Genomic DNA, 14,456 nt, shown 5'->3' on the forward strand with positions numbered 1-14,456 from the left:
TCCATAACACAGCAGGCAGTTGAAATTGCTGGTGTTACTCGCCTTGTCACCAACGACTATAAGAAGTCACCTTAATTCAGACCCAAAACTAATTGCTCTTTAGAGATACAATCAGGTTGTTCAGAGGGATGAAATCGGAGAATCCATTTGCACTCTGACTTGATTTGTTTTTGCCTAAAGAGGTTTTTGTACTTTGATAACCTGCTACGAGATATGCTAAAGTCTAACTTTAAAAAGTGCAAATAGAAATACTGCATCCTGATCAGTTGCTCTGTTTGTTAAACCCGTGTGTATATCTTGGAATTAAGTAATGTGAAAATATAATGCATACTGAATATTAAGGTAAGGTTTCAGCCCTGGATCTTTTATTTCATAGATAAAATGATTCCATGATTGAATAATGTATTTGATCATTATAATAAGCCAAAGCTAGATATTTAATTAAGACAAAATATATGATGATATTCTTGAAGCAAAAAATTCATAAGGAATTATTACCTACCTACTTAGTGTCTTGAAATATGCCACTGCTCCAGTCTCCATTTACAAATTAACAAAAGTATTTAAATGCCTAAGAATGCAGATAGGTGTCTAATAGGATTTACAGAAGCATGTAAGCAGGTTAGACACCTAATTCCCATTGAAAGTCAATGGGATTTTGTCTCCAAAGTACCAAAATTATTTTTGAATAAGTGACTTAAGTGCCTAAATCATCAATGTGGTTTTCAAAATGTTACCATTAGTTCTTTTAATCTTTCCTGAAAAGTCAGTCCCTTCACATCCAATCACTTTTACGTGTGAGTTCATAAATCCCAGATCATTAGGCATCAGATTTATAAAGGTATTTAGGCACGTAAAGATGCAGATAGGTGCCTTATAAATCTCACTAGGTGCCTATATGCATCTTTACATGCCTAAATACCTTTTTTAAATCTGGCCCTTAATGCCTTGTTAGCTGTGAAATGAATGTATGACCGAAGCAACCATATACTGTCTGCATAAATATCTATCCAGAATATTTCATTTAGGTTCTATTAAGTGTGCAAAAGGCAATAATTTCAGTTCTTAAGGCAGATAACGTCATGTGTCATTTCCATAGAACTAATTATTAAGTACTGGTAGTTTTCTTGTTGCTTTGCCTGCAAAAAAGACTTGCCTCCTGCCCCAAGGAACTTAACCATGTAAAGCTTTGATTCTGCAACTTCTTGTGTGTGAATGGACTGCTATGCCTGTGCAAGTCACATGGACTCCACGTGGATGTAGAGGTCTACTACCCATATGCATCATTTTCCTGGGTTGGGGCATATGGTAGATACAGATTCTGCACAAGTCATTGTAAACAATATATCCTGTACCCATATCCTCTTAGTCCATGATCTGGTCAGATGACATAATCAGACTGTTGGGTGTGCTTAGTATTTGGATGAGGGGTATTCAAAGAAACTCCAGGTGCTGCAGAAATTGGCATTAGTGGCTTCCTTCTTTCTCATTCAGAATAGAATCAACTCTCCAGGATGGAGCTTTGGGTTATGGTACTGTTAGAGATGCCATCTTGTGGCTGAGGCATAGAACAGAGCTCTGGGCTTCCTATGTCACATTTTGCAATCGGAGTGGTATTAACCTTGGTGTCTCAGTCTATTTCCAGTGTATCTACCTAATTTTCCATGTACTTTCAGCTGAAGAAGTTAGTAATTTACTTCCCCTCCTAAAACTGTTGTTGTTTTAGTGTTGCTAGCCCAGAATGATGTGGTTGCTGCATTCCACCCCAGAGCTGGCTAAATTTCGTGGTGGCTGAAATGATTCTAGCAGACAGTAAAGAGCTTTGGGATCTTTCTGAATGAAAGGTGCTAAGTAAATATTATTTAAACAGCCAGAGTAAGGCACCCTTTAAAAGCTAACTTAGATTTTTGTTTAATGTATTATTGTGATAATTATCAGTATAAGGAACTTTTATGTACCTATGTTAACAATGGGAAAACTTATTAAGAGATTTACAAAAGAAGATGCAAGTAGATTGGCTCCTTTTTGTACTTTTGTGAGCTATGTAGTTTGCATCTAGTCCCTAGTGAGAATGTGGCCACATCACAGATTTGCCAGTCTTGGCAACCTTTAGGTTCGTCTCTTCAGAGAAGCTGATGATTAATAGGCATAGACAGTGAACTACCTTACCTTTTAAGCATGGATGCTCTCTGCATGTTTGTAGGGGGAAGATGCCACTACGTGAGCTCCGTCTGTTCTGTGGCTAGAAGATTTCAGTGTCTATTACTTTTAATCTGAGGCTTTTCATGAGCATTCAATTTAATTTAATTTGATGTCAAATTAAAATTTAATCAGCTCTTTCGTAATCATATCTATCATTTGGATAGGGCTATAACTTGATAAGCATTGATAATAAAATATTTAAACTATAAAATTATTGGATTAGCATTTTCTTTAATCTTTTTAATATACTACTGTTGTAAATATTTGAAACTTCTTAAATGTTTTTTCTAGTGTCAAATTATGTATAATTCCATTTAATACTGTTATGAAGCATTTAGAATTGCATTTTTATGCTGTAAATATGTTTTAGACCAACTCCCAACTCTGAGCTGTATAGCTGCAGACCCTATCCATATCTCTAGTGTAAAGTATCCTTCAGAGTTGGCATATGCTACTTCATAAATTAGCTTGTTAACAGAATAAGAGTAGTGCGGACCATACCTTCTCTAGAGACCAGCAAATCATTTCTGCAGTACACTCAGCTTCCAGTGGACTATTTTTGCAAATATGCTACAATTCAGAAACAAAAAACACTCACATGTACAGTAAGGTAGGCATAATGTCTCCATTGCCAGAATGTTGTTATGCAAGCAGGGAATATGTGCCGGAGACTAGAGAATTAACATACTGTTCACGTCGTGGTATCCTGTCAGTTCTCAAACATTTTTCTTTCTCATGGTGGGGCAGTGTGCTACATCTGTGTTACCAGGCTAATTTTAATTGTTTTTCTTTCTCATTTTTTATCCTTTAAAAATGCCTCCAAGTGTATTTCATGTGCATGTTGGGGAAATAGCAATGATAGAATTTTATATCTGTTCTCTCTGTACTTAAAGTATTGTAAGTTTGGGGAGGATACACTGTATTTTTCCAGAGAAAATGAAGGTTGAATCTCTGCTTTCAGTAGAAAACCGAACTAAATATTAGATATGAAGTTGTGACCAGCACCTCCATAATTGTAAAGTTCAGAATAAGTCAGTGGTAGAGCATTATACATTATCTTTTTGTTGGGGCAAAAAATAAGATTACAGATTAGTATTTAGTGTAAAGGCCATAAAATCAGTCTGTCCTTGTCTTCTATTGCATCCCTGCCAGTCCATGTCTCAAATAATAGAGTTACACTGATATAAAACCTGGGTAACACATTGATATCCGGTATTTGAAGACAGCATTGGGCCTGTTTCCACAATTTGTGGATATCCTGGGTTGCAATCAAAGTAAGCCCCAAGAGATGAAAGGAGAGAGTAGTGAACACTGTCAATCCTATATCATTTCCATGAGTTCAGACATCAGCATTTGCTTCTGTTGTTTAATTAAGAAGAGGGTGCGGTTCCGGATATACTGAGAGTGATCTCCCAGTTCATGCATAAGGGGTAACCTGGAAAAAAGTCTAGACATTGGAGTGGGAGAAAGAGGAAACAGCAGGGAGAAGTCGGTATTGTTAGAGGTGTGTGTGTGTGTGTGTGCGTGCACACGGGCAGGCAGGCAGGCCATGGCAGAATTGTGCAGGACCTTAGGAGCAAGTACCAAGAGTTTAAACTTGTTGTGTGGGACAATCAGTGAGAGGATTCAAAGACAGGGAATGATTGAGGAAAGTACATCATTTTTTAAGGCAGTGTTGGAGATGGCCTGGAAGGTAATAGTAAGGACACTGTGGAGCTACAGCTGCTAGAACTCACTTCAAGAGTATCTTCCACGAAACCTCTGTTGTGGGATTCCTTTTCTCCTAAGGGGGAGCAGGGGCTATGCTTGGCTTTGCAGCAGCACAGTGGTGGTCTGAAGAGATACTGGAGACAGCCAGCCCATCATGTTAGGTATAAATATTTTAAATACGTTACTCTGCATTAATTTTGTTTAACATGCTGCTATCGCCCAAGTGTCTTCTGAACTCTGGAGCTATCTGAGATAAGGACTGTCATGCTTTGCTACTAAATGGGGAAGGTGGCAGTACTGGAGCTGGAAGGAGCATGCCACATGCTCCTCCTCATTTTCTACCAACCTCACTCCTATTCTCCTACCTAAACAACCCCTACCCTTGTGCTCCCCTTTTTCCATTCCCATTAGACATGGCACAACACTGTGTCTTGCTCACAACAAAGCTTCCACTAGTAAAACAAAAATTTGGATACAGTGCAGTTTTTTGGCATCCCAACTGTCAGGTAGCTATGATAAATTGTGTTAAGCTTTCTGCCCTCACTGGGGTGTTGCTTTATTGCCCAAATCAAGATGAATGAAGGTGGGGCTTTGCCAAGGGGGTCTATCTTTTCATTTCAAGACCTTACCATCCTCCTTTATTTTCTGCCACTCTGTTTTTATAACAGCCACAAATTGCTCAAAAATCCATTTGTGTAGAATAGCCACTTGGTTAGTAGGCAGTATGTATCTATTACATTCTCCTTGGTATTTGATGGCACATCTCCAGTTCACAATGATCTTTATTTTGAGTTTCCATGTGAACACTTTCAGTCCTCACAGTCAACTGTTACCTTGATTGACCTGTTCATGAGCATACTTGCTTGAGGGCATGGCTTGTCCCAATCCCAGTCTCTTTGTACCCCTTCCCCCCAATTCCTACTGTATAACTGATGTTCAAAGTTAGGAAAGTAACTTTGCTATATAACTGCTACTTCCCTCCTGCATATTTCCAGGTTGAAATATTTCGGAAGAATGGGTAGAGTAGGAGTAAGGAGATCAGTAACTGGGAGAGATGGAGTCAAGGGGCAGGCGATGGAAGAGTTGGAAGGGAACGGTTGGTGCAAGACATTAGATTCAGTGAGTGAGATAAAAGAGGAAAGAGTGTTTCATGGGGAAGAGGGTGAAAGGGAGATCATGCTAGTTCTTGTCCATCTCCTTGAAGAAGCTGATAATACTGTACGGAGAGGGAGGAATCAAAGTTGTCGTAGGTTATAAGCAGGGCTTCTGAAGGAATAGTAAAGCCGTTTTGCAAGGAAGTTGGTGGTACATAAGGAGAAAAGGATGGATTTGTAGTGGAGGAACGCTACGTGGTCTTTGTGATTTTTCTTTAGAGGTATATAGAACGATGGGAACAGGATCAGCAGAAGCAGATTCTGGATGTGAGCCTGGGCTATGGGATATTGAATTGGAGGGAACAGTGGGAGAGAAGGACAAAGGGGTGAATAATTGAGAAGAGAATGAAGGTGAGAGCTGACCATTGAATCCATGGAGGAAAAAAGATGAGAAGAGATAGGCTAAAGCCTGCAGGGAAGTCAGGGATGTCAATGGACTTTCGCCACAAAATAATGGACTTTATGGGACACCTGACTAATATCTGTCTTTTGAATATTTCTCACTTAGGACATGACCTAAAGTCCATTTAAGTCAATGCTAGTCTCTCCATTGACCTATGCTGAGCTTTTGATCAGGCCCTTAGAGTTTTGTTAAAAGCCTGCCAATACTTGTCTTCTACAACAGTAAAGGACTGGAGCTGGCTTTTTGCCCCAGCTGGGAGAATAGAAGCAGCAGGCAGGCAATAAGAAATATGTGATTCACAATTTAAAAAAAAAAAAAATCAAATCTGGAAACCTATGGTGAAAACTAGATAATTAGCAGCCCTTTTACAACTTAGTTTTTACAATCATAGAATATCAGGGTTGGAAGGGACTTCAGGAGGCCATCTAGTCTAACCCCCTGCTCCAAGCAGGACCAATCCCTAACTAAATCAATATTAACTTTCATTTTGAAAAGCTTTTGAGGTTTTTAAAAGAAATGTAAATGTTGGACAGTGACATTCTACTCTGAGTAATATACTGGTTGCTGTTTTTCTTTGCTAAATTTCCATTGTGTTTCTCTAGCTGTGATACAATTAATATATGAGTAATAAAGTCTGTGTACTGCTATGTGTCTTATCTCATAAAATATTTATTTAGTGGAGTTGCTTGAATCCTAACTGTTCAGTTTGGATTACAATAATAATAATAATAAAACAAAATTTACAATTAGTGGCATCTCAGCTTTTGAAGAATTTTAAAAAATAAACTTAATGTGAATTTAATAGTAACTTATTGCAATGAATAACTTTTGTCAATGTATAATGTTTCAAATATATCTTTTCTCCTCAGGGTATCCTTTTGGTATATGACATCACCAATTACCAGAGCTTTGAAAATTTAGAAGACTGGTATAATATGGTAAAGAAAGCAAATGAAGAATCAGAAATTCAGCCACTTGTGGCGTTGGTAGGCAATAAAAGTAAGTTATTAATGCATAAATACTAGTTAATTGAAGTACTTTGGCTGTTTGTTTAATATTGAGAAATACTATAAGACAGATCTTTAGTTACAAAGGAACAACATAATGGGTTTTATGTTTTAGGTCTTTCTAAATTCTATATTGTAACAGTGACTGTTTTTCTTTGCTAGGTGGAAATCAGTTAATAAAATAATCTGCTTCCATAATTTAAAAGCATGGAATTAAGCTTTAAGCATAAAAAGAGATTTTTTCCTGGAGCATTTTTATTTTCTTGCATACCGTCTATAATTTAGAGGTGGATTATTCTCCATAGTTCTGTTGGTATTTGTCATTCATTGTAAACCCTTTTTTGATCATCAGAACATAGTTTAATCCTTTTCTTACTCTTAATCATCAAAAACCCTTCTTAAGAAATTATTTCCCAATCATAAAAATACCAGCTGGATCCTAATTTTCTCCTGGTTTTAATCAGTCCTTCAGAAACTCCCTGATTAGAAATCACAGGGCTTCATCCCACTTCTCTTAATCTTTTTACCATTAACTTCAGTAGGAGCAGGTTATGCCCAGTTTAAAAAGATAAAAAAAGCCATGCAATGAAAAAGTTCTAATAATCTTTAGTAACGGACATATATTTGTTTAAATAACACAAAGGGTAAAACACATTTTTGTGTCTTTCTCAAATAATTCATGTTCATGTCAAGACCAAACCTGATACATTTCATCCAGAAAGATAACTTTTTGAAACTGTTACAAGCAAATGAAAGTAAAGTTGAGATACGTTAATTCCTAGCCGTTAACTCTAGAGTTGCAACCGCAATGCTGAAACTATTTCTGATGTTCATTATGAAAGACTGCTTTTGTTTTTCTGGGAAGAACACAGAGCAACACTTAGTTACAATATATAAATAGCACTTCTGAAAGTATAACATAGACTCTGTTGTACCATAACACACCAGAGCCAATAGTACAGATTCTGTTGAAATCCAAATGAAAAATATTTTTCATTGATTTATATTCTACCTAGAAATTGGACTTCCCACCTGGAGTTGTGCAAAGCTTGTAAAGTATTTACAAGAGGATACACATAAGTAATGCTGTTTTGCTGGAATGACACCATCATAGACAGAAAATCAGACATTGATTTTCAATTTCGGTTAAAGGAGAGAACTGTATCTCTGTTATATAATTTGAGTCAAATTCTTTTCTTAATTATGTACATGAAACCTCATTAAACTAGTGGAACTCACTGAATACAACTGAAAGTAGGATTTGGTTTTATGGGTCTGTATGAATTTTTGAATAGCAGACTGACATTGACCAAGAAAAGGGCCTGTAGCTCATAAATATATGAGCTGAAGGAGTGGGGTACCTCTCATCTGTTTTGGAGAGCCTCTAATTTATGTCTGTTCTGTGGCCAGCTGGATATGAAAATAAAGCAAAATAGAACTTTCTTGTGATCCTAAAGAATGTATAGTGCTGTTATGGAAATCTCTAGAAGTATGGCATCTCTCCAGAGGAAGGGAGCATGGAATGCTACGTAGATTAGTAATTATTTTATATCCAAGTGCCTTATTGCTATTTAACCATGACCGGAATGAAGCATTTAGAAATTAATTACCTTTCCAAACTTTATAACAGGAAGAGGAAATCAAAGAAGGATTCTATCTCAATATGTCCTGAGTACTTTATTGTATTCATGCTCCTGTTGTGACACAAGCAGGCAGATAATAAGATCAGTACTCACAGGAGAAGTATGGTTTTGATGCCTATGTATCACAGGGGTTAAAGCTAACACAACTGACAACTGCGTCTAAATAAATGCATTCCATTTAGAATGGCTCAGCTTCTGCAGTCAGTAGGTGATGATAGGAAAACGTGTTGGGAGCTGCGACCTATTTGGAACATACAGAGTCACAGATTTAAAGGCCCGAAGGGAGCATTATGATCATCTAGTCTAACCTCCTGCATAACACAGGGTAAATAATCTCATCCAATAATTTCTGTCTCAAAACCATAATTTATGTTTGAGCTACAGCATATCTTTTTAGAAAACTGCAAAAAATGCTGAGTACCAAGCAGTTCCCATTCAAGTCAGTACTTCTGAAAATCAGGCCACTATTTAGGTGACTAAATATTGACTTAAGAGCCCAACTTTCAAAAATGCGTGGTTAAAGTCTTGGCATATGTTTAAAGGTGCTGGTGTCCCTTTTCAGTATCTTAATGTTACTTTGCTTTAAACTCCCATTTATCATACTATTCCACATATTGATACCACCTGTGAAGGAATAGGAACTTTTCTTGATGTCAGTTAGTCCTCTTGTGAAAGCGTTTAACTGAAGTGGGGAAATAATTCTCATTTAGATAATATTTTAAGAAGGGGGAAGAGATGATATCTTAAGTCTACATTTTCCTCCTTCACTTTGAACTACGTACATACATGCATTAAGGTAGTTGAAAATACCTTTTCCAAATAAATGCTGTTTTCAAATGGTGCAAGTTATCATCAAGTATTGTAGAATGTTAATGTAGTTGTGTACTGCATCTTCTTATGATACTTGCTAGCCATAGAAGAAGACAGTTAGCATATTTGTTAGTAAAGAGTTTTTTTTTTTTTTTTTTTTTTAAATTCTGCTTTCGCTGTACTACTAAATGGTTTGGAAGTGAACATGTTGGTAAAATGACAGGTTTCAGAGTAACAGCCGTGTTAGTCTGTATTCGCAAAAAGAAAAGGAGTACTTGTGGCACCTTAGAGACTAACCAATTTATTAGAGCATAAGCTTTCATGAGTTACAGACTTTTTGGTAAAAGTCATCTTTTGGAATGACAAGGTGAGTGAGGTAATATCTTCTATTGGAACAACTTCTGTTGCTGAGAGAGACGAGCTTTTGAGTCACACAGAGCTCTTCTTCAGGTCTGGGAAAGGTACTCAGAACCTTACAGCTAAATGCAAGATGGAACAGATTGTTCAGCAAAAGTAGGTAGCACATATTCTAAGGGACCATTCAAGGTAGAGTGACCCATTAACATCTCTGCAGTTTTAGGACAAAACGGGGGGTGGGGGGGGTTAGTGGATTACAGATTGTTGTAATAAACCATAAATCCAGCGTGTCTGTTCAGTCCATGATTTTTGGTATCTAGCAGAATTATGAATGTAAGTTCCATGTCTGTCTTTTGAAAGTGTTGTACACATTTCCTTTGAGGATGAGGACTGATGGTCAGATATAGAGTGATCGCTTTGTGAAGTGTTCACCCCACAGGTGATGTAAGGTTAGGGTGACCATATTTCCCAAAGGGAAAAAGGGACACCACATGGGGCTAGCCTGAGCCTTTATCCCCCCATGCAGGGCTGGCCCAAGCTGCTCACCCACCCCTGCTCCTCCCTGCATGAGGCTCTCCCCATGCAAGGCTGGCTCCCCCACTCTCCACATGCAAGGCTGGGGCTGGCATCACTGTTCACCCAAACCCCGCCTGCCCCCTGCCAAAGCCCTGCCCCCTCTGTGTGAGGGTGCCATTGCCACTCCCCCCACACACACACACATTCCTCCGCACCCCAATTTTTTGACTTGATCAGTTGGCAAGTGTAAATTGGACAAATGCCCATTTTTAGCAAAAAAGTCAGGATGGTCAGGACAGGGCTTAAAAAAAGGGACTGTCTCGGCCAAAATAGGATGTATGGTCACCCTATTTAGGGTGTTTTTGTCTCTCACCATTTTCCTGTGAGAGTTCATTCAAGAGTGTGGTGATAATTGCTATTGGGGCATTTAGTGCACTATGCTCTCATACGAACTCTCACAGGAAAATGATAAAAGACAAAAGCACCCTTACAATATGTGCTAACTACTTATGCTAAACAAATCTATTCTATCTTGCATTTAGCTGTGAGGTTCTGAGTACCGTTCCCAGACCTGAAGGAGAGCTCTCTGTGACTCAAAAGCTTGTTTTTCTCTCTACAACAGAAGTTGGTCCAATAGAAGATATTCCCTCACTCATCTTGTCTCTCTAATATCCTGGAACAGACATGGCTACAACTATATCTTTTGGAATGGGCAGAAAAGGCAGATTAAACTTTTGTATCAATTGGCTTTCATCCCCAGTTCCTTATAACAAGGTCTATTAGTACTTTGTTATCCTTACTTCCAATGACTTTTATTACTTGTCTCAGATAGTTTTCACTCTCTTCTCTGTAGCAGCCAGTTGTAGTCTTGTTCTGTGTAAGTGGAGATCTCATCCAAAGTCATAATCATGACCACGGTGTATCAAGCTTGTGGGGTCCTTCATTGAGACAAGACATCAGAAACTAAACCGTAATGATTGCTAATTCCATAAATGATCAGAGTATCCATGGATATATAGCATCACCAGGGATCCTAGTTTTCCGTAATTAAAATCCCCCAAATTCTCTGATTAAAAAACCCATAAAAATCTTATTTTTTTCCGCAATTAAAATGAGACGCTGAACTTTAGTTTCCCTAGCCACAGGTATCGGTTGAACACAGTGTTTTATTGATACACTGGAACCCCATTTATCCAACCTAATTGGAACCGGGGCCACATTGGTTAATCGAAAATTCAGATAATCCGGAGAGCTTCAGCCCCGTACGGCGGGGCTCTTACTTTCAGCCGTGTGTGGTGGAGCTCGGGCTTCAGCTGACAGCCCACGCCCCGATTCGGGCTGTCAGCCCTAGCTTGGTTAATACGAAGAGCTGGGTGATGGAAACTCAGATAAACGGGGTTCTACTGTATATGTTTTTATTTTTTCACAAAATGTAAAAACTAAAGATTCTCTGTAAAAACACAAATTCTGCATTTTTCCATGGCAAACGGATTTATTGGATTCCTAATGATCACTTGTCACAAAATACAAATAAGGTGATTTTAATTTCAACTAATTTAAAATGTTTTTTACTTCTCTAAAGACCAAATTTTCAAGTGTGGATGTTTGAATTTTAGCAACAAAACCTGCTTTTTTGTGTAAAATCCAGGTATGTTAACAGTATGATACTTAGAATCTTGATCTAGCAAAGCACTTAAACAAGTAGTCAGTGGAATTACTCCTGTTCATTAAATTAGGCACATATTTTCTGTTCGTTTCTTCTAGCCTTTTATGGCTTCTTCCAGCTACCTGTCTTAGAGCGGTGTTTTTTCTCATCTGCTTTTCAGTTAGCTTTTGGAGATTATTCCAATAATGTTTATTTCTGCATTTCTCCCTTGCAGTAGTGTAATTACGAAGACTTCCAGTGTTGCAAGTAGAAATCCTTTCTTGCCAGTACGCTGCATTAATGGGAGGGACACAAAGGTGGGGGGGCACGTGACTTCCCCACATGACCCTGCACGTGACTCCTCCTCACCAGGGTCCCCCTTGCTCTCCCTGTCCCCTCCCCATGATCCACATCCATCCTACGTTATCTGTGGGGAGGGGAGTTCCGTCCTCCTCCCGCTGTGCCGAAGACTTTTGCTGTACATACCCCAGGGAGGGGAGGACTCAGAGACACAGCTGCGTGGAAGGGCTAGGGGCCAGGCTGGGGGCGGTATAGCCATGCCAAAGGAGCTGCCGGTGTGGGGCTGCTCGGTGGCCCCACGTTCTGCTCCTTTCACCGCTGCAATTCTCGGGAGGGTCATGAACCGCATGGCTATCCCAGGAACCACAGCGGCGAAAGGGGCAAAACGTGCAACTCCTCCGGCAGGGCTGCTGTACAGACCCCATGCAGCAGGACTCAGAAGATGCAGCTGCTTGGAAGGGCTGGGGGCGGGCTCCTCCTGTGTCTTTCCGGTACGCCATACCAGCTATAAATATCTTACTGGTATGGCGTACCGTACCGTACCACCGTACTTGCATCACTGAAGGCTGCCATTAGACACTATTTCCACAGTGGTTATTCTGCATGTTTAATTGCAGTCCCATTAATTAGAAGTTTTCTTTGTGACTTCTAATGATGTTGTATTCAGCATCTGATCATTTGGACAGACAGCCTTAATTTGGCCTGCTTCGTGCTTTTTAAGCACTTATGAACTGCATGCATCTGCAGTGTTGTGTTTCTGTAGTGACACATTTGATGATTTGGGTATGTTGACAAAGTTACAATATGCATCTCTCTCTCTCTCTCACTCTCTCTCATTTTTTAAAAGAAAACTTAATTATTCGGCTGTTCTGCAGGGTAGAAAATGGGAAGAAACCCAGGGTTCCATCCACTGAATACTGATAAGGAAATCCATACTGAGGATTTACCTGGAGCTGTTAAGCATTGCTTGTATCTGGCTTTCTTTTCAGAAATAGTTATGAATGTGTATGTGGTGTTTTTGGTGTTTTTTTTTATACAACAGTTGCAACAAGATTGTTTACTGAAGTTTTTCTTCCAAACACCTCTGGCATGTTTTGCAGATTGGCTTCACAAATGACATGCACTCCATTCAGCAGCATGTGTGTTAGGCTTTTTCTCCTGTGGCACTTATATATGCACATTTGTCTCTTGTGGACACGAACACCTTTGTGTAAGGAATATCTGACTCATTAGTATTTTCAGCATTTCTTAGGAAGCAGTTTTATCATATGTGGCTTCCATCATTACACATCCTCAATATTAACATCTTTGAAATCATAATATTAAGTAGTAGTTACTTTAACACAGAAAACTGCCAAAAACTGCTTAGGTAACTTTACTGTTTGTTTTACATCAGTAGCCTGCTAGTCAAAGACTTTAGGTAGACCTTCAGAACCCAGCCACTGAGATGTTGGTGTGAATGCCCTTTCCAGGTAGAAGTTTGTTTTGCCTCCAGGTGGGGATGCAGAATTGTGTTATTCAGAGCACTAAACACCATATTAATTATTGTTTTTATCAAATTTAAAAGAGCTACTTTTCCAGTTTGGCATAATCACAATACGATAACTTTCACAGTCTTGTGGTTTTTTCCCATGGAGCAGGTTGCAGAAGTATCTAACTTTCTCTTTTCAGTACAGTACAATATTATTAGTTGACAATCACATGAGCTTTTCTTTTATAACTATCTGGACTATCTCTGCTTTATACTGCAGGATTCAAAATTAGGTAGAAAAGATTTCATTAAAAATTTGCTTTAGCCCCTTGATATATGTTCCCTGTATAGTTAGTTTCTTTAAAGTCTTTCAGGCTTGTCTTCAGAAGCAGATCCTCTAGGCAAGCAGGGTAACCTGACCTTGCTTAACTTCCAGAGGATTAAACCATCCAGAAGTAGGAGAAGCTGAAGAAACCCCAAAATTTAGGAGACAGTCCCTGCCTTCCTTGTCCCTCTCCCTCTGCTCACACCAACCTTACTTTGAGAGAACTATACTATTTGTTAATTTAGTACTGGCTTTCTTAGGTGTGTTGGGATGAGTTGAGGTCCCTTAAGTTTTTCATGTTTTTTTCCTCCTCTTGCTTCTGGAGTATTTATCTCTTCTCTGTGCAGCAGGAAAGAAGGAATTTGCCCTGCAGATTAGATCATTAGGAGCAGGAGACAGAAAAAAACACAAAAACTTAGGGGAACCATCCTTCTATGAGAAAACAGTACTGTTCTCTTCAGGATATATGGTCTCTTTTCTCCTAGTCTTCTGTTATGATGGGGTTTTCTTCCTTTCTCGTCTCTTCTTCCTTTACTTTCCCACATCATATCTCAGTGGTCTTGTTAGGCTCAGTTTGAAGGCATGTCTATCTACACTACAAACTTAAGTCAACCTATGTTAGGTTGACTTACAGCTACCTCAGTAATACTGCAGTAGTTCATGTCCACACTACCCTCCGTCTAGCGGTGGTGAGTGTCCCCACCAGGAGTGCTTCCACTGACTTGAGAGGCAGTGTGAGGAGCTTCCTACCTGGAGACTGGCTGCCCCCCCGGCTCGCTGCTTGAAACACAGCAGCTGCCTGGGCTCCCAGTGCATAGTTCCATGCCTGGAGCCTGGGTGCAGGCAGGTTCCCAGCAAGGAGTGGGGAGCTGGGCACCTCAATGCAGCCAGGTATGGGAGCTCGAGAAGTAGC

The 14,456-nt window shown here is 39.3% G+C and overlaps 1 protein-coding gene across 4 annotated transcripts in view; it reads left to right on the forward strand.

Annotated features, from left to right (window-relative positions):
• RAB28 (RAB28, member RAS oncogene family) overlaps nucleotides 1-14,456 on the forward strand; it is an 89,935-nt gene that overhangs the window by 18,399 nt on the left and 57,080 nt on the right. For all 4 annotated transcript variants that reach the window (XM_084626507.1, XM_084626506.1, XM_084626509.1 and 1 more), the window contains exon 4: nucleotides 6,339-6,468. In XM_084626507.1, coding sequence (XP_084482633.1) covers nucleotides 6,339-6,468 — 130 coding nt within the window. The remainder of the gene's footprint in view (nucleotides 1-6,338; nucleotides 6,469-14,456) is intronic.

The sequence above is a fragment of the Lepidochelys olivacea genome (assembly GCF_965140295.1).
Source record: "Lepidochelys olivacea isolate rLepOli2 genome assembly, chromosome: 4".
In the NCBI taxonomy this organism is placed as follows: domain Eukaryota; kingdom Metazoa; phylum Chordata; order Testudines; family Cheloniidae; genus Lepidochelys; species Lepidochelys olivacea.